The 20659-nt window shown below is 41.9% G+C and overlaps 1 protein-coding gene across 1 annotated transcript in view; it reads right to left on the bottom strand.

The window, feature by feature from the left end:
* The window catches only part of GLI2 (GLI family zinc finger 2), a 264116-nt gene that overhangs the window by 187268 nt on the left and 56189 nt on the right, over positions 1-20659 (bottom strand). Inside the window, exon 2 of the mRNA XM_044438429.1 lies at positions 12774-12933. Within this exon, the coding sequence (XP_044294364.1) occupies positions 12774-12912 (139 nt within the window). The 5' untranslated portion in view covers positions 12913-12933. The remainder of the gene's footprint in view (positions 1-12773; positions 12934-20659) is intronic.

The raw sequence follows: 20659 nt of genomic DNA, 5'->3' as shown, positions 1-20659 counted from the left end.
TGAAGTTTAGTTTGGCTTCAGCTTTTTACACTTATCTTTCAGCTCTGAAGGCCAGTTGATGCTCATACTGTTCTATAATCTGTTGCGTTTCAATAAAAGAACTGAGTTTCAAAGGATGGTCTTGAGTTTTGAACCCATAAAAAAAAAGAAAGAAAGATGGAAGAGACCAGCTCACATCAGCAGCCTTCCCCAAAGAGGTTATCCCCTAGGCATTTTGGACTATGATTCCAGCATCCATGACCATTGCTCGTTGGGGCTGATAAGAGTTGTAGTCCAAAACACCTGAATGGCACCAAGTTGGGGAAGGGCGTTGTAAAGCTTCCTGAACTGTGGTTAACTCCTCAGTTTTCCTGCCCTGCATAATAGCTGTACCAGATGCCTGTGAACTGTAGGAGCTGCTATGGATGCATTCAGAACTTCTAGTGCAGTCCTTAGCAACACTGCTGTACAGGTGCAGCAAATGCACAGGGGTCAACACGGACTCTGCTACACCAGCAGGGCATGTATGGCCTTGTCCTTCCAAAACGGGAGCATGCCACATCTCTTGCTCAATTCCCAGCTGGAATTGTGGCTTCAGGGGGTTTATTTTAACCTGGAAAAAGCTGTGGTGTCATAAGGAGATCTACTTCATCCTGTAGCTTAGGCTCTGCAAGACTTGGATAATGAAAAACACCCATCTTGAGCCATTACGTCCAGCTCTTACACAGCTTATACCATAGTGCAATCCTATGCGTATTTTTTGAGGAATAAGACCCATTATGTTCAGTGAGTATGCAAGTGTTTACACAATTGTTGCTTTTGTTATGTGAACGTCATTGAAGAAAGCCCACTGAGGAATAATTTGACAAGAGCAAAACCAATTAAAATATTCCAGAGCCTGTTGGGTTATACATTTAAATGTGCAGGTGTATTCACAATACTAATTTGCTCTATGAGATCCTTCCACCTGAAACACACTTGTTTGAATCACTTCTCAGCAAGATTAGTTCTAGTTCATAAATTTGCCAGCAGTGATGTGGAAGTAACCTGGTTGAGAGTTGGTGGGAATGCCTCCCATTCAGTTCAAATCTAAGGATGTCAATATATTAGCTGCCCTATACTAAGTCAGACCGAGAGTCCAAGCATGGCGACAGAGAAAGGTAGGCGTTACCAGACTGCCTGCCTAGATGGCAACCAGGGTATTGGATGCAAAAGAAAGAACAGGAAGGACCCCACAAATGTTTGCAGAAGTACAACTTACTGAGCAAGATAGTGTCTGTGCAAGAACAAGCACAGATGTAACACTGGGCATCCATCAGCAATAGCTTAGGAGAAAAAGCATAAAACAGAGCTTCTTCCTACCTTCTACTGGCACTGATGCCAAGGTTGCTGTTCTATAGTCACCTGTGAATAAGCCTAATTGAGCTCAATGGGACTTACTTCTGTGGAGAAATGAATATGACTATGCTGTAAGTTGGCGAAAGCTAACTGAGGCTCTGCGAAAGGACGGCATACAAATATTCTAAATAAATAAAATAAACCGAGTGCCTCAGCTAGCATGCTTAACCATTCCAACGCATGCTTGGCCTTAATCATGATGAATGCCTGTGCAGACATACCCCTTAAGGGAGAAGCATTTGTTTTACTCTGAGCAGAAGAAGGACTGGGGGAAGAGAGGGCAGGATCCAATGGCTTGCTCCCATCCCTGGTTTTGTGGGCTGCCTCATCATCCCCCCACACCAAGCTTGTACATCCTGAAACTCCAGAAACCAACATGCACACTGAGTTCAAGGATGGCTATTTGGTCGACCTGGAAAGTGTACCCCAGCAGCTTCATGCTGCTTACCAGCCTTGTTTGCATGTTTTCTCTACGAAAACAAGTAGTAAGGAATGGGTTTCAACAGCATGGAGTACTTAGACATTTCAGAAGCCAAATGTAGTGGAAAACAAGACCAGGAAGAGATCCAAAAGTTAGAACCAATATTGCAGTGAAAATAAAAAGGGAAGGCAACCCTTCCCTCAGAGGGGGTTCGGAGAGGTTTAAATGCTGCTCAGTGTGACAGGATCACTATTTCCTTCGCAAATTTTCTCTGGCTAAAACATTCTCATCTGGTCCAGCAGAAAAGAACCTAAAAGACTTACTAAGGAGTACATAACTATCTCTTGCACTTCCCTTTTCTGGCAAAACCAGGAACACACAATTCTCTGGAGGAGTCACTGGCCTGCCAAGAAGGGTAGGTTAGATGACTTAAGTGGCAGTTTCTATTTTCTTATTCCTTTAATTCTAAGGAACACACACAGTTGACATTTTTATTGGTTTGTTTATGTGAGGTCTACTGGTATCCTCCTTTCGTTCCACCTTTGCTTTCCCATGCACATAGCTGACCCTCCTATATCTCTTCATGATTTTCCTGGAGAACAGTCAAGTTGTTCTGTGTGTGGACAGCCTGAACATTAGTAGGAGAAGTTTCTTTTTCGCCATGTCCTTTTGATGAGGTTGAACTACTGTTTCTAAGGCTTCAGTTTAAGTTGTCCAGATCTTTCTGCCTCTGATCTATGAAAATACTTGGCATATAACAAAGTCCAACAAGTCATTTGGTGTAAACACAGGAAAGCCAAGCTGCTGTTTCTAAGGCTTCAGAAGGAGCATTAGTCAATGGATGGATGTTAACAGAGCTCCATGGGACACCAGGATAATCACATATAATATTGCAGAATTGCAAGCAGGCCTGGCTCCCTCATGAGCAAAAGGAAGATGTTCAGCTCCGGTGCCTGATGCAGCCCCAGCCTGCTCATTTTTCTCTATTGTCTGTCAGTACCTAAGCAGGGCTCTGCCATCACTTTGCTTCTTGCCACAGTAAAGCAGCAGAGGCTGCCAGCATCTTCTCAGATCCCCAGTGTTCTTCCCTCGGAAAGAGAGGCACTGGGAGGCGAGGTAAGAGGGTAATCAGCTGCAGGACTGCTGCCACCACCATGCTGTAATGGAAAACCTGCTACTTGCTGCAGAGGCAGCACTCCGATGGCTGAATCTGCTTCCTTTTCCTTATCTTGCCCCAAATGGAAGGAGAGCATCAGCATCAATGAAAGTGGCAGTCACTGCATTGCTACTTGGGCCAAGGGGGGGGGAGGTTCTCAGAGAGCAAAATACCTTTCACTGGTCCAGTATCTAGTCCAGGCTCTCTCAAGTACTTATAACTGTCTAATCCGGTTGCTTTCAAGCTGTGCTTCTGGGAAAGCTGAAGTTCCTTAGAAGGATGTCCAGGTTTTCTTAGTGAGAAGATTGGTCATGACAGACAATCTCTGAAAGCTTCTCCACAGATCTTTCCTTTGAGATGGGCAGCCACATGGGGACTGGTTATTCTTCAATGATTCCTAGAGTACCCCCTCCATTTCTGTGGGCAAACAGTCAAGCTGGACAAATTTGGCTGGTGCTCTGCATTATCTTAGGATACCTCCGAGGCCATCCGCTAGCCCAGATACCTTTGCAGTGCACAGAAATTCCACAGGAGAGATGCAAGGTGTTTGGCAAAGGGAATGTTCAGCCGAGAATGTAGGTGCAGTCCAGAAAGGGAATATTTGTTCTCCCTGCCCAACTAACATGCCAGTTCTGTAGATCCATGTGGTGATGACATATCTGGAGTCATGTACATGTATGTTAAATATGCATTGAGTAGACCTTGGCTACTCAATTGATTTTCTGGTTATTGCCCAAGAAATTGTCATTATCAGTTTATTATATACTGCTTTTCCATGGCAAACCATCATTGAAGTGGCTCACAACATCAGAAAAAAGATTACACAATACAGCAGCAGTTCACTAACAGGTAGAAAACAGTCAAAGGGGTTATGGAAAATTTAGTCATCAAAATAATTGTTAAATGAAATTATCTCATATTAATGTATAGTGAGATTAAACAATGCATCAATTATTTGTATGACCTAACAAGAGAAATCCATACTTGAAATGGCAGCAAAAATACAAAACCATCCCAAATGAAAGGTTGACCCCACCAACAGCTGCAAAACAAAGCCTCACCAGGTATCTTGGGAGCTGGAGGTCAATGAAGGCCCAGGTGGAAATGAGCGAGACACTGAATAGAGAGCAAATCTTGTAGCCAAGGTCCAGGAACATGTGTATAGGCTGACTTTGGATGGTTTTTGCCCAAATTTTATTTATTTATAACCCACTTTTTTTCTTATGATGAACTCCAAGGTTGCTTATGTAATTCTGCTGCTGCTGCTCTCAATCTTATCCCCACAACAACCCAGTGAAGAGAATTGGGTTGAGTGCCTATGACTGGTCCAAAGTCACCCACTTGGCTCCATGGGTGAGTGGGCACGAGAATCCAGGTTGCTTGAGCCCAGACCCACGCTGGTTCTCAACACATGAATAGCAGGAGCATGGACAGGAACCAGTGTGTCTTGCACCACTCAACAGAATGGGCTGGATTGCTCAAAACCAGTCTCTTGAAACATGGAGCAGGTTCTCATAGTGGAATGTTAAAATTTTCTCTCATGTTCACATCAACTATATTATACAACAGAAAGCAGCAGTAATGAAAAAGCTGTTCAGATGTGCAAAATGCCCTGGAATAAACTTCACATGGTATCATAGACATTCACAGCTTTCTGCCAAGAGGTCTTTCTCACACTTCAGGTGCAGTTCTGTGGCATAATGTGTGATAAAATGGCAATCTTTTACAGTAGACATCTATATGGAGTATGAGATAGACTAAGCATTGACAGCCAATGCAAAACTCAGATCAAAATGCCAATTGCTTTAGGACAGGCTTAAAAATCACCATGGTATTTTACACCATGGAGAACATTATTTCTTGATGTCATCTAGGACAACCTTTTAAAGAATTCTCTCTGTTTGAGCCTCTTAGAGGGAAAAATCTTCATATCTGTATTGCACAAATGAACCCTCTACAATATTCCATTCCAGCCATTCTGTACTTAAAGCAGATGCGGAAGGTGATGGGGTTTATTTAATCAAGCAAGGCATTAATTTCTAAGAAATATTACCTAGTGGAAAGAGTATATCCTGGTTTTCACTGGCTTCAAGCTTGGCTTTCCCATGTTTACACCAAATGACTTGTTGGACTTCATTATACACCAAGTATTTTCATAGATCAGAGGCAGAAAGACCTGTGCAACTAACATAAAATAAATTACCATCCCATGATAAATGGTTCTATTAGCAATCCAGACTGTTAAACTCCGATAGAACAGAACGAAGGGAGCACCGGCCCATTCATTCTCCCTCCGGCAGATACCAAGTTGTAAATAGGTTATTTTGTGTGTAAATAACACATTAAAACTCAGCATTAGCTGTGTCTTTTGATAGAGAGGAAATTGTTCCAAATAAATAATCCCGGACAGGAATGTAAAATAAGCCAGATTTAATAGTGCATGCCTCCCGTAGCCGTGTTAAACATGACTAAAATGATAAACCCCAGAATATACTAATAGTAAACTATGCTCTGACATCAAAGTAATGAGGCCATATTTTTACCCAGCTTTAGAAATGCTAAAATTAGTCTTGACAGAGCCAGACATCAGGAGAAAAAAATGCTGCCAACATAAACACCATCAATTCACCAAGTTGGTATTTGTGTCATGAGGGGTGTGCAGTATTATGGGGTGCAAAATAATGCTTGTAGGCTTTGTTAACAGTAAGGTACAGCCCTTTGAATCAGAGCTGAAAATAGTTTGTACAGTTATCCAAAATTCACTACATTTTCCAATGCCACTAGCCAAATTCTTTTCAAAGAAAAGATACCTTGAATTCAGATTCATCTCTTGAACGCAAATGCTTGTTTCAAAATGTGAATACTTTAGATGTGATGTCTCTGGTTTGTTTTCATCCTGGTAGTATTGAGATATGGAATCTCAAAACCTGTCAGCCATTAAGTACCAAATACCACAGGACCTATCAAATGCTGTGAAAGTTAAAACGAAAACAAATGTGTCTAGGCTATGGTCCACACCATGGCTGGCTGGGGAATACTAGAACTTGTAGCACTTTTCTCTCTCTAAAGATGCATAACAATGAAGTCTTAGTCAAATAAAAATACTAGTGAATCAGGTACTAGCCTGTGTGACATATTAGCCTTTTTCATGTGACTTCCCGGAGAACCCTGGGCTTCTTGGAAGCTGATCAGGGACTTCCGAATGAAACAGCAGCAACACTAGCTAAGTTTTGAAGATCTCATGATGTTTTGAAACCTGGAACCATATTGGCAAGGGCAATAATGCAGACTCTTCCCACCAGAGTATTATTGATTTTGCAGGCATAGGCTAGGTAATTATGAGTGCCTTCATAAGACTATTTAGACAGTCAAATGGATGACTTCCATTGCAGAGCATACAAGTGACACTTCTTATCAGAGTTCATATTTCTTGGCACCTTCCAGTGGGAGTCTCCCAAATCATATACAGTTCTCAACTAAGTATTGCATATTATTATTACTATTATTCTTCCTATTGCTGTGACTCAGATATTACTGCTGATTATCTACTGACTTCTGTATATGTGGAGTTCTGAAAAGGATGCCACAGACTTTCCCTAGTCTTGTAGACCAAAGCACCAGGAAAGCACAACTCCTAACGTTCAGGACCATTGACCATGCTTGTTGAGGTCAGTGGGAATCAAAATCTAAAGCATCTGGAAGGCACCAGCTTGAGGAAGCTTAATGTTCAGTCATATGAAATTTCAAGGTGAGGGGGCGGGATTTTTATATCCCAACACAGTGCCATAAGCCAGGCCCACTTAATAGATTGCTTCCATGTAGGTAGATTAGCCTACATGCAAGCAACTAGTTTAAAGATAATTACTGCTCACGGATGATTAGCTTCGAAACAGCAGACTGAGCAGAGAAGCCCACAGGTCACCTGGTCATCCATAATGCGTCATTAAGATTCCTGAATTTCTGTTTAATTAATTTGGTAAATATGCATATGCATCTCAGCTGTGCATACCCAAATATCCTTTTGGTCATTTGGCAATGCGTTTCCTTTTTTGAGGAAATGTAGCCATACATAAGTAGCCACCCTGCACTGATCCCTGGCCATGGCAGCTGAGAAAGTATGGCAGCCATCGCCAAAGACTCCACTGGCCGCAAGCAGCCTGGTCCTCACTAGCACTTCCTCTGCAGTCATGAATGCATGCGTGGCCAAGGAGCAAGCAAGCTTCTCTCAGATCTCGGAGAAACTGTCTAAATGGACTGGCTGAATCTCTCAGTATAATAAACATTCAAAGGAACACTTATTCCAATAAAAACTAAATGCTATTATCTTATTAGGGAAGGGCATTGGTTAGAACCAAGCGTAGTCACCATTTGTGGGGAGTTATCAACTCTTTCCTTCCTGGCAAGAGATGGAAGGTTTCCTTACATCTCATTACACAATGCTTTTATCACAATCCATCTGACATCTTTGAGCAATTTTCTTCTCACTTCTTAACTTCACCAAAAAGATGAGAGCAATATTGAGTTTGTTTGTAATTAAACCATTCTAGAGTGGATAACTTGTTGCTAATGCTAGTCACATAAAAAGAACAGTATCTCACTCAAGAGACTGATATCAGTTAGGAAAAGAAAGATTTCAGGTTACATTTGAACATGGCTGTACAGTGGTACCTTGGCTCACAAACGTAATCCATTCCAGGAATCTGGTTGTGATCCAAATTGGTTGTGAGCCAAGTTAAATTTCCCCATAAGGATCAATGTAAATAAGGTTAATCTGTTCTGTAACCATTTTTTAAATCACAAAAATGTGAAGCAAAGGGACGACAACAAAGATCATGGCCATCTCCCCCCCCCCATCCCAAGCACAAGCCCGGCCATCTCTCCGCACCCCCAGCATGACCAAGATCACGCTGTCATCCCTTCAAGCGCCCATCATCCCGGCACGTGCCCGTCATCCCGGGGGAGGAAGAGACGGGTGCAAATGGTGCGCTGGGGGAGGGAGAGATGGGCACAATCTTGGCCATCTCCCCCCCCCCACCCCCAGCACGATTGCGGCCATCTCCCCACTCAGGGGAGGGATGGGGAGATGGCCGTGATCGTGCTGGTTGCGGGGGAGGATGGCCGTGATCGCAGTTCCGTTTGTGCAGGGAAGGCGTGCCTGATCAGAGGCACGCTCCTGCAGGAAAGACAGGCGGAATCTCGGCCATTTCCCCCATGGCTCTGCTTTGCTGCTCCCGTCTTTCCTGCCGGAGCACGCCCATGATCACAGACACCTTCCCTGCACAAACGGAACGGCGATCGTGGCCATCTCCCCACTGCGGGGGTGTGGGGGAGGTGGCTGCGATCTTGGTCGCCACCCAAAGCTGTGTTCGTGACCCAAGTCAAAATTTTTCAGAAATTTTTGTTCGTGACCCAATTTGTTCATGAACCAAGGTGTTCGCGAGACAAGGTACCACTGTACAATGACAAGTGCTTTGACACTTATTTGCCTATTGTTTCATTTGTATTTTGAGATGGAAAAACATATTTAAAAATCATAAATTAAAAACCAAATGATTGAATACCTAACAATCACTTATTCTCTGTGTACATGAAGCAAATCTCATATATACTAATAGCAAACTCATTATCAAAGTACTTTTGCTTATGCAACCCAAATAATCACACTACAGAGGGGGATTTGGAAGAACCTTAAGTTTCAGAATTAATTTTTTGGGGTGACCCCTAAGAGTGGGGACACACTCCCCAAAAAATAGCTGAGTGAGGAGTGTACATGTTCAGTAAGTGCAGAAGGCTAACTGTTAGGGAGGAATGTGGAATGGAGTATTCTGGAAGAGGGCATGGCTGATGCACTACAATCCTGAAGAAGAGCATTCCATGATGCAACTTCTTGTTTTATGTCCTGCTTTTATGCATCTGCTCACCATCTTCTCCTTCTATTTATTGTTGTAACACAGCTTGAAAGGAGCTCTGGGATGTCTCAAGGTGGGCCTCATAAATTGTTAAAATCTTCAAGGGACAATGGCAAAACCAGGTGGCTGGTTATCTTGGGAAATGGCTCTTGCAGCAAAGTCCTATGAATAACTACTGATCAGAACTAAATATCACCATGTTCTTACTTAGCTCCATGAAGTGTGTGGAGGATTGAAGTTTAACTGCATGAATGGTGAAGCATACACTATGGGCATATCCATACAGAAATTCTAAGGGCAGAGGTGTGCAGAAGTAGATCTCCAGATGTTTTGGACTTCAACGAATGTTGGCAGTCAAAGTTCCAAACAGCTGGAGAACTTTTGCTGTTCCTTCTGTGTACCATGTCTCCATGAATAAAGACATGTGTAAGATATTCCTCTAGCACACAGCTCAGGATACAGAGTACGAAACCAACTGAGCTTGTGCCATTTGCCCAGCTGGATTCTCCATATCAGTCTGTCTGCAAGTAGGGAGAGGAGAGGTTAACAACCCAATTCAAATAATCTTTCCAGGTCCTATTTACACGCAGCAGCTGCCATCTCACTGTGTACTCCATTTCTCCCAATTGCCATCACCCAGAGCTCCTTTTGCTTTAAGAGAAAGAGCATCAGGTTCACATTTCACACGGGACCTTCTGACATCATGAAACTACCTGCTGAAACTCAGAGTGCAGGATGAGCTATTGAAAACATTGTGCTGCTAGTGTCAGTAGCAAAACAGAGCATCAGACACGGACAAGGGACACTTAGGCACCATAAAACTCACTAGTTCACTTTAGGCTTGTCATGATCCTTTGGACCTGTCATGATCCTATATGAGGTGCCTTATCTTGATGTTGCTTACCTGAAGGATGTTACAAGAATAAGAGGTTCCTCTATTGAGTGCTGGCTGATGTGACTTCAGAGGCCTGATCATTTGGGAGATAAGCACAAATCCCATTGCCATGTTAAGCAAAGAGGTTTTCCCTAAGATTGACCAAAGACAATGGGCAATTTGCTTGGTTTCTAGCCAAGCCACCTTGGAATCACAGCCAGCTGTCAGCCTAGGGTAAGACACTAATGCAAAGCTGAAAAGCTGATGTTTAGATTTGGGGATGGAGGATGGATGTGGCACCAGATGATTACCCCACTAATGCCTGATCATCCTGTAAAAAGGATTATTGTGTACATTTGTGCTGTGTGGCAACTTTTTGTAAAGAATACAATCTTCCACAGTTTCCTTTCTTCACCTGAAACCTCACTGTGTGTTTGGAGTTCCCCAGATGTGTTGACCTATATATTCCATTATCCCTAGCCCAGTCCTTCCACTACTGAAAGATGGAACCCAGGAATGAGAAATACAATGCTGTTCCTTCAGCAGGATCTTTTGAACATGTGAAAGCATCATGAAATTGATTTTATGTGTCATTATTTTTTCTCCCTCAATCCCCATGCCAAAAAATAAACTGTCCAAAAACTTTGAAAATGATTCTATTTGGAGAGTCTACACTTCACAGTTCAGAGATGTCTCTCAGGAAATATCTTTCCAGAACATTGCAGAGGTTTGAGCGACTTTTGTTTTCTGCCACTGAAGTTTTATCTAAGGTAAAATAATTCAGAGCAGTAAGATTCCCATCTTTTCCATCTCCGTCCACCCCACAGCATCAACACCATTTGTCCTGTATATTTCAAGCTCCTACCACAAAAAATGTCAAGTTTTCTTTCAACAAGTCAAATAAAGATTTAAACCACTTGAATTGGTTAAGTAGCCACAAAGGAAAGAGAGTGGGGAAAGTTTTATTGCATCCCCAAGCAAGGCCAAATAATCTACCAAACAGCAGTGAAAGCAATGTTGATAGGAAAAGGAAGCGGGTGGAATCCTACATTCTTCTGCCCAGATAAGTATCAAGAGAATAAGAACAAGACATGTTCTGGAGCAGAGTCTGTCCAGAAAAGAGACATATTTTTGACAGGCCAAAAAACCAGCAAGACATTTAGACAGCTGGAGATTCCACTTGTCACATTCCATTGGTCAAGTCCATAATAATTTGTTTCTTCATTTCCTGCTGTGAGAAGACCACTCTGTCCCATGGAACAAAAACAAGAAGCGGGTTGGTGCCTAACCGAGACAAGCATGAGTCCTATAATTTGTTGTTGTTGTTGTTCCTGCCTACATCAACAGTGTCAATGGTTTCTCAGTTAGCTTCCCATAGATGTGGGATTGATAGTCACATACAGTATATTTTTAAATGATTAGATGAAGTGGAAGAACAATTTCACTGAAAATTTAGCTAGTCATGTTTGTGTTGTTGCTATGCCAATCAAGGATGTAAAACAATATTTTCAATGTCTAGGTGGTAGATACAATTGTTAAACCTGAGAGACTGCCACCAATCCTGCCCCCTGAAAATTCTGAAAACCAACTTCTGTTTGTTTGTTTGTTTTTTACAGTGCAATCCTATGCAAGAAAGCTCCTCTGAGCTCAGTGGGATTTAGCTTCCAAGAAAGTATGTACAAGATTTCAGCCTTAGAGAGCCTTCCATCCAAACAATTGTTCTTCTTACAGAGCCCTTTAACAGGAATTACACCCTGGAATTACACATAATGAAAATTTTAGTAGTCCTGATATCAAGTCTACAATTATGGAGTTCTCCAAGTGTTTTCAACTCAACTTTTTAGAGTTTCCCAGAAAAGGAATCTATACACATCAATGAAACTCATGTGATACACTAACTGACATACACATTTTCCAAAGACAAGCAACATTTCTTACATCCTTGAAGACAGTTCAGGTTCATAAAGTCTCATTTTGAGTAAAGCTTACTGTTTCTTCATTAAGTAGCATCATCAGCCCTTTCAGATTACTCACTTTTCCTCAGATACAATGATTCCAGGGCTGTCTCTACCGTTAGGCAGAGTAAAGCAGCTGCCTTAAGATGTCATGAAAGCACAGAAAATTGTCCAGGCAGCAAACTCTTCTCTACTTAATAATGTGTTATTGTTGTTGCTGCTGCATTCATATTTGCAGGGAGATGGAGAAGGGTTTGTGGGATTGTTTTAAATGCTAAAATAATCTAACCTTTCTTGTGTTCTATGCATCTCTATTTAGGGAGGGAAACCATTTGATAATCCATCTCAAGCAGTAAAATATTGTGGGCGAGCCCTGCCTGGTTCAGATTACTCACCACAGAGTCATTATGATCTGAATTCATCCCCTTTGTTCAATAAGCAGAGAAAAAGAAACTATGATCAACGGATTGATCAGATTTTTGTAACAGGCGTTCGACTGTGGAACTCTGCAAGGCAGAAGTGTAGAAGAAGAGACACACTCTTTATCTTTCTGCAGACATTGTCCCAGTGCTCCACAGTTCTCCTGCCTTTAGGGCCCCACACCCTGGAAACCAACCTCAGCAGACAAAATAAACCACATAACCTGTAAATTATGGTGTTTTGCAAGAAAACAGATTGTTTATTCCCTTTTTCCAGAATGAATTATAATCTTCCTTCAACTTTGGCATCCAGTAAACAGCAACAATTGACCAGCAGTACTATCTCTGGAGTTAACTGGAATGCAGAAGTTACATTAGTATCAAACAGAGAAGTTATTCCTTTGCTTGAGGTCCTGTCTTCTCCTACTCCTTCTTTTCCTTCTTCTTCTTACTCAGAGGTTGCCTAGTTAAACGTATCCATTCTGTGATCACCTGGGATCTGCAAACTGTCAGCTTTCACTTCCTGGAACTTTCTAAGACCAACAACCCTATAAACTCCTCATATTCACACATGGGCATATGCCTCTGTTCAAATTAAATTCTAACAGGCTAATGAAAGAGAGCCCCCATTGCTTTCAAACGGTGGGAAATAAAAACAGTACCTCCTTGTGTCACCACTGCCGCCGCTGCTAAAGGAGTTGTTTTCTTCCCTGTTTCGTTAAAGTCATTGCCCTCCAGAAGGGCACTTTTCCCTTCTTTTTTCCCAGCAGCTGTTGAGGTGGATGTTTCCATCTTAAACATGCATATTCCAGCTTCCCAGTCCTTAAAAACAAAAACAAAATAGCAGTTCAGTTTTTGCATTCTGAAAGGAAGAAATGACTAGTTTCACCAATGATCTTTGATCCTATTCCAAAGGATAATTTAAAGCAATAACAATAAAGATTTGTTTAATTGCCCACCAAAGTCTTAGTTAAGCTATTGTAATTATAACTAGAAAAGAGCCTGAATCTACAAAAGTACCTGGCTTTTAACTTCTGATAGTTTAAGATTGATTTCATGCCAAAGATAAATGTCTATATTTGTGAAGTCATCTTCTGTGGCAACAGCAAAGGTAGTAAAAAAAATTGGTCTGGGATGTTATTAGAACTGACTAGCTAGTATGACTGCAAATCACAAATCCTTCTGTAGCTTTTAATGTGAATTCTTTGAAAATTGCTCATATGCAAAGATTTGCTCACTCATACCAATTGCAAAAATTGCAGGGATTTATTATTACTATTATTCCACTGCATGTATATCCTGCCTTTTCTCTTCTTGTGAAGAACCCAAGGTGGATCACATAGCTCCATTTTATCCTCAAAAGAGCACACCTGTGAGGTAGCTTACGCTGAGAGTGACTGACATGAGGTCACCTAGTGAGTTTCAAGGATCTCCCAGGTCCCCAATTCAACACCCAAATCACCACACTAGACCAGTTAATTAATGGTATTAGCAAAACACAACACTGCTCCCTGAACATCTGGAAACAATGTCTATGCTTTCTGAGCTTAAGCCATATTTTCTTTCTTTCGCTAAATGTTTTTGTACACATGAGCAATCACTATCACCACATCAAAATTAAGCATGTACAGTTTTATAAATTCAAGTATTTAACTTTCCCATTGAGAAGTTAAATATTTCTGCTTTTTTGACTGGACTGTTGTGCTTGTGCTCAGGAAAATGCAAAATGTTTCTCCACGTTTTTCTGTGGAAACAGAGTTTGGACACTTAACTTCCAATCATGGGTTAACCAGGCTGGGCTTCGATGACATGACAACCAGCGATGGTTCACTGCCCTCAGTGGATTGTCTGCTATGCATTGCAGGTCACTGTCTCTGCTAAATGAGTCATAAGATGAAGCCCTAGAAATGTACCACATCTTTGAATTTCTAAGCTGAATATTTCTCTAGCACAATTCTTCTTGGACATTTATACAATAAAGTACAAGCTAGACATTTTGGGTGAAAGGCCCACCTCCTTCTGTTCACCTGCTCGTGGAGGAAGAATTGGAAAAGAAAGGAAAGAACTGCCACCGATCACTATGTTATCCCTAACTGATTAGATGCTTACCAAATGACAAGTGTGTGGCCTAGGAAAAAGTGAATTCTTGCATAATGCTTCCAAGCCCTTGGGATTATGTGTTGACTTCTTCACACCCTCCACTGTAAACTGGTTGTGCATTCAAGCACTCCATCAAAAGGAAGTGTGCAGGCTGGCACACTGAATTACACAATCCCTGTAGTTATGGCACTCATGCACACTGCTGCTGAATGGAGTAATGCCTTTCTCAAATGGTTCCCATATCCTGTGCAGGTCAGTGTGAATGAGACCAGGGCTTTAGGATGCAAACACATGCATGCCCATTCTGATGTAAAACCCACTGAATTTGCAGTCCTTGGGAATCCTGTAACTCAGTGGGATTTGTTTAGACATGCATAGGATCACACTGCAAGTGATTATACTCCTACAAACTCCATTCATGCAGGAGTAGAGAGCTCCCAGAAACCCCCTCAATGGCCAGGGGTTGTGGGAACTGTAGTCCAAAGTATCTGGGTGACACCAGGTTACCTAATCTTGTCTTCCTGCAGGATAGTATTTCACAAGCATTACACCAGGGACGAATATTTATAATGCTGAAAGATACAAACAGAAAAAGCAGTGTTTTCTTAAGCAGCAAATGATCATAACTGCTTATCTGTAAAGTTCCATCTGAGTGACTGTGTCATTCTCCTATTGTATTAAGCTCCAGCTTGGATTTAATGGTAATGAAAGCATAGTTTTAAGGCCTGAACATGTGGAAACAGAACAAAAATTGTGCTAATTCACAAACAGATGAAAGGCAAACGAAACAAGCTCAATTTAACCAATATCAAAACAGTTAGATGTATTAACTGAACAATTTGAATAATTTTGCCTTTGAAATGGTTTTATATAAATCAGCGTGGATTTAATTTAAATCACTAGTAAGTATCACTAGATTTAAATTATGTTTTCTGTATAATTTGCACACATGCCTGCTTTACCTATAGGTAGAAGAACTTCATTAAAATATTCCCAGACTGCAGACTGGGTCTCTTTTACAGCCTGCTGCCATTATAGGATTTTTCCTCCAGGGAAAGAACAATATGATAAACCTCAGGCTATACACAGTCCGAGCCAAAGACCTGTGGAGTATTATGCTCAAAAGGTTTCACTTTGACTTTCACTGCTTGCCTGTCCCTCTTCACACTTAGCTTTTTGTGCAGATCTATTCCATTCCCAATCTTCTATTCATTGAATTTTTTGAAACCTAGCACTTAAAAGGTAAGGGGTTGATTTTGTGTACATAGATCTGAAAAGGAACAATGGGATTAAGGTCTTTTTCTCAACTCTGTAGGTTTATTGTATAACATTTTTGATATGAAGGTGGGTGAATGGATTAATGGCATTCATTTACCAAGAATGTAAACATTGCATGGATATACAGCCTCATGGTACATAATTAGAAACAAATTTCTATTTCATGTTGAATAACCTTTGGACTATAATGTATCTTAAATAGAAATCTATTTTTAGAGAGATTTTCCTCAAAAAGCATTTTAAATTAAAAATCTCATTTTTATAAAAAATCATTGATTTTTATCCACCCTGATTATCAATTACTACAATTCTTTAAGTATGTCTAGCTGAGCCTATCAACCCAATGAAAACAGGGGCACAAACTGAATCTCCACAGTGTGTCAGATTGGGCACTTAAAAATAGAATTCTTGTAGGCACAAGCACAGTTTCATTCAACATATACCATTTCTTTGCCATGCTATGCATCTTTCAACAAAGCATATTCAGTTTATTCAGAAGTAATTCTCACTGTATTCAGTAGGACTTCTTTCCTACTGTAAGTGTGCCCAGGCTGTGCAAATCCAGAAATAATAATAATGTGATTATAAATATTTTTATTTAACAGGTATATCCTTTTCAAGAGCTGGATGGGAAAGAAATATTAAGTCTGTAATCCCCCAATCCTTTAGATTTAAGTGACAATAAACATGAATCTATGATTATTTGCTGAGTTTAAGGCACTGGCTGCTGAACTAATAAGAAATAGGATACAAGAGGGTCTTGTACCTCTAGGTCAGTGGGATCACCAAGTCAGTAAGAACCAAAAGTTCTTCCCAGCTGACAGCCATTCTCCACTGAATAACTTAAGCCCGATGGAGATGATACTCACCCTGCCTCTCTCTGTGCACCAGCAGATATATATCTACAGCAAAAAGCATGACTGTACAGTCTTTGGCCTCACGCAAGGAGCTTCTGTGTGTATTCAGGTCTCCCTGCTGCAGGCATAGGCCCACTCTCCTGCTTGCAGTGGTGCCTGCGAAAAGTTCCAGGGATGCAGCCAGGATCGACTCCCGTCCAAAGCCATCATGGGACAAACAGAGAACTGTACATCAAAGAACTGGTTCTCAGACATGGCTTCGGCAACCTCGAGCCTTGGAATGCCCTCCTGCAGCACAGCAGCAGACCATTAGCGCCCCACGAGGAGACATCTGCTCCTGAGCGAGCCATGCTCCTGAGATCTCTTTACCCACAAGGAGTCCTTATTCCCCAAGTGGGCACTATTGCATCTGGCAGCTGGCTGAGCCTTGGCCTTTTGACAGCTTGCTTCCTGGGGCTGAGCGGACGCTCCTAGTCTGCCTCTGTGTATGACTATCACTATCTATGCCGTGAAGACTAGATCAATGCTTGCATCCTCTGGAGACCTAGGATGCCCGTGATCTGCCTCAGTTCCCCTCTGTGATACATCCCCACTGTCTATTCATATGATTTTCCTGTATGAGATGAGCACCTGAATAGGCTTTTCATTCAGCAAAGGATGATGGGCCAAGGAGTGCTTTCTCATCCCTAGCAGCAGTGGGGTTCTAAACAAGCTGCTCTTCAGTCTAAAAGGAAGTAGCCATTCGCTTGTGGCTTCCCCATCCATTCTGGCATTGCAGTTCTGAAATCATCCCCAGAATTTCAACTCTCAAAAATAAATAAAAACAATCCTGGAAAGGGCATCCCACATGCTATCAAAATAAGGCAACACTGGGCAAAGTATCCAATATTTTTCAGAGCCAGTAAGTAAAACATAACTTATCCCAAGGCAGGAGCAACCCAGAAGTGGTATTATGAGGTGTGAATGTTGCTGCCATCTCTTTCTCTATTTTTGTCTGGAAATATGCACAGAAATTAGGAAACTACCAACTGGTTTGAGGTTGGGGGGAAAGGGGTGGAGCCAGGAAAAGTGGATACAGTCATCTATGAGATCCCTGGAAGATCCGATAAGGACTGGATTTGGCCCCTGGGCCTGAGGTTGAGTGGGAGACACACCAGTTTGCCCTTCCATGTCCCTTCTTTGGAGCGTGTGTTCAGAGGTGGCTGTATCCCAGCGGTTTTCCAAGTTCCATCAGATCCATACTGGACCCACTATATCTGTGTTCTTTCCTCTGCCTTGGCTGGGAGGCTTTTAGCATGAACATAGAGACACTGATACACAGCAGTCCTCCCCAGCTATTTCTGCCCCGTGCATTTGCTCCTTAGGCCTCTTTTTGAAAGAGGCTCCTTAGGCCTCTGGCTACCTGTTTTATCTCATGGTCTATTTCCACACTGTCCTCAGCTGGGCCATGGGAAACGCTTATACCTTCATCCCCTGGGTTGATTCTTCTTGAACCAGAAGTTCCTCGGCTCCTGTTGGCTTTCCCCTTGGGCTCCCTTTCAAAAACGCTCTGTGGCCTAGTTGAGGTTAAGCATCAGGCATCTGCTTCCAGTCTGGTTTAAATTGAGCCTGTCCCATCTGTAGAGGTCTGGGTTGCCCCAAACGATTCCTCACTGCCTAAGGAATCTAAAGCAGATTACCAGAGCCCTTGCTTGTGGGAGACACAAGCTGACATGCCACAGACTTCCCCTCTTCCATTTTTCATGACAGGCCTTGCCAGATTGCTCTAGCACAGTTCCTCCCTGCCAGGAACCCTGACTCCAGCTTTCATATGGTTTTACTAATAAGAACATGAAGGTTTGTTGCTAATCAGAGCAATGGGCTGGTTTAATTTGTTACTGAATTTATATTCCACCTTTCTGCCAAAGAAGAAAAAGTGCACTCAAGGCAGCTAAGAATAAAATCCAGATAAACCCCAGATCTTAATTCGAATATGGCGTAAAACAAATCAAGTAAAAGCACAGCAGTAAAAGAAATAAATAAAATGCCAATTAAAATGCCCTTCGGCAATGGACCCGCTTACGTGCCAAAGGTCTGCCTGCATAAAAACATCATTGCCTGCTGGCAGAAGGACAACGCCGAGGAGGCCAACATATCCTCCCTCATCTGGGAGTTCCAGAGCCTGGATGGATCTGCCTGTTACATAAGAAGATATGAAGCTGCCTTTTACAGAGCACATCCACTGAGAAATAAGACTACACCTCTGAGGATGCCAAATGTATCCCTTTCATGAGGAGTGAATTTACTTTCACAAAAAACACACAGTTCTCTCCTCCACACCCTGCCCGCCCATGGCTTTTTACGCACTCGGTCTTCAAGTTTTTCCACAGACTTATGCCAGATAGAATTTATACACTCAATGACAGATGAATCCTAGGGGAGAGCTATACAGCATGGAAAAATCCAAAAGGAAACGACCTTTTATTTACTGGTAAAGACCATTCAGAAGAAGCTATTCAGCAAAAGACCCTTTGCAATATTCAAACATGAACCTTTCTTCAATCATTACTTAGATTTAGAAATCTCAACTGCATTACAAAACCCGCTCAACTGTATAGCTCACTCTGCAGGCAGAAAGCCAGGCAATTGATTTGGACGCCCAGAGTGATGGTTGCATTTTGGAACTGAAATATAATTCCACTGCAATGCTAAAATATTCAGAAATGACCAAGATCTCAGAAGGAAAACTGCTGTATGATTTGCCCTAGGTAACCCTAGTATTTTAACAGCTGCATTATATATGCTGAAAGGGAGCTGTCCCAAAGGGGTCCAAAGAAAACAACCCAGAAGCACATTCTGAGGCAAACAGACATTTAAGCCCTTCCCTGCACAGAATCCATCTTGGTTTGAATGGAATAGACTGAAAACTGTTCAAATCAGTAGTTTTGGGTAGCAGGAAGTACCCAGGAAGAATTCACTCATGAATTTGTCCAAAGCAGTGTACACTGCCTACTACAACAGGCATTCTTTGCTAAAGTAGATCAAGTCCAAAATAAAATATTAGGGTATAGTCCTATTAATATTTATAAAGAAAACTCTTACAACTTCCAGCATGCCCCAGGCAGTATTTTTCGAAAACACTGGGAGTTGTAGAACTCTTTTTCTGCCTAAGCATGCATATGAAGAGACAGGGAGAGAGAGAATTTGAGAGAATTTTTGTGGGGACAAAGTTTAAATAAGGCCAGACTAGAAGTTTTTAAAACATTTATTTTAAAGACAATAAAAATGTGCTACAAACGGACTCAATGTTTGAAAACTAGTTACAATCCATCCCACCTGGTTATATTTGAAGAAGGAAAGAGAAGACCAGTGGAGGGGAGGGGAGGGGAGGGGAGGAGAGGAGAGAGGACAGGGTTGTATCAGGCCCTCAACCATTCTTCCTGCACATGCAGCCATGCTTGTGAGGGATCAGAGATAAAGCACCTTTAATGATTTAGGGAACCATCTAGTCAAAATAAAGAAATCCCACTGATTTCAATTTATGTACAGGTTTAACTCTTGCAATGCAGTCAATAGAACTTAAATTACTCAACTTTTACTGCATGGCACCCTTAATATATTAGAATTATCAAAACATTTGTGTGATGCAGCTTCTTCCAATAGCCCAATCTCAAACTCTATCTGCTTCTACCTTATCATCAGCCTTCATTGGTTGCCTTTAGTGAAACCTCCAAAGCATGGTTTGGAAACTCAGAAATGGGCATGATGTTTATGTTCTCCCACCTCCTTCCTCCTGTTCCTTCTTCTCCTCCCCTGTCACACAGATGGAGGTTTGTAATCTTGATTTGTGGACTATTATCATTTGAGCAAAACATACTTTGCAACATTCAAGTATGACAAAAATGATGGATGGGGAGAGGAGGGGAGAGGAAGGAAGCACATAAGTCCATGACTTCTTGCTCAAACCATGGCTTGCCTAAATGCAGCCATTGGGCAGGTTCAGATGACATGAAAGGTTTCTGGTGGTTTCTTGCACAAGTGGGCTGTCCTATTATCCTAACACTGTTGTGGTATTTGAGCATTTGTTTTTTAGAAACTGCGATAAGAAACAGTCTGTTCTATGCTTTCTACACATCACCGTGTTTCTCTGATTGTCGAAACCTGATATCATGGTTTCCTTGATCTTGTATGCAGCTACCAGAGAGTCCCCTGGAAAGAGCAGCTAATCCAGCCATCCAGCCTGGGACTGGGTTTCAGGCATGGCAGCTGTTGTGATTTGTGTCAACAGCAGGAGGACTGAGTGGGGAGGGCAGAAACCACTTAATGGGTTGGTG

The sequence above is a fragment of the Varanus komodoensis genome, unplaced genomic scaffold (assembly GCF_004798865.1).
Source record: "Varanus komodoensis strain SLA01 unplaced genomic scaffold, ASM479886v1 scaffold32, whole genome shotgun sequence".
NCBI lineage: Eukaryota > Metazoa > Chordata > Lepidosauria > Squamata > Varanidae > Varanus > Varanus komodoensis.
This window is presented reverse-complemented; position numbering and strand designations above follow the sequence as displayed.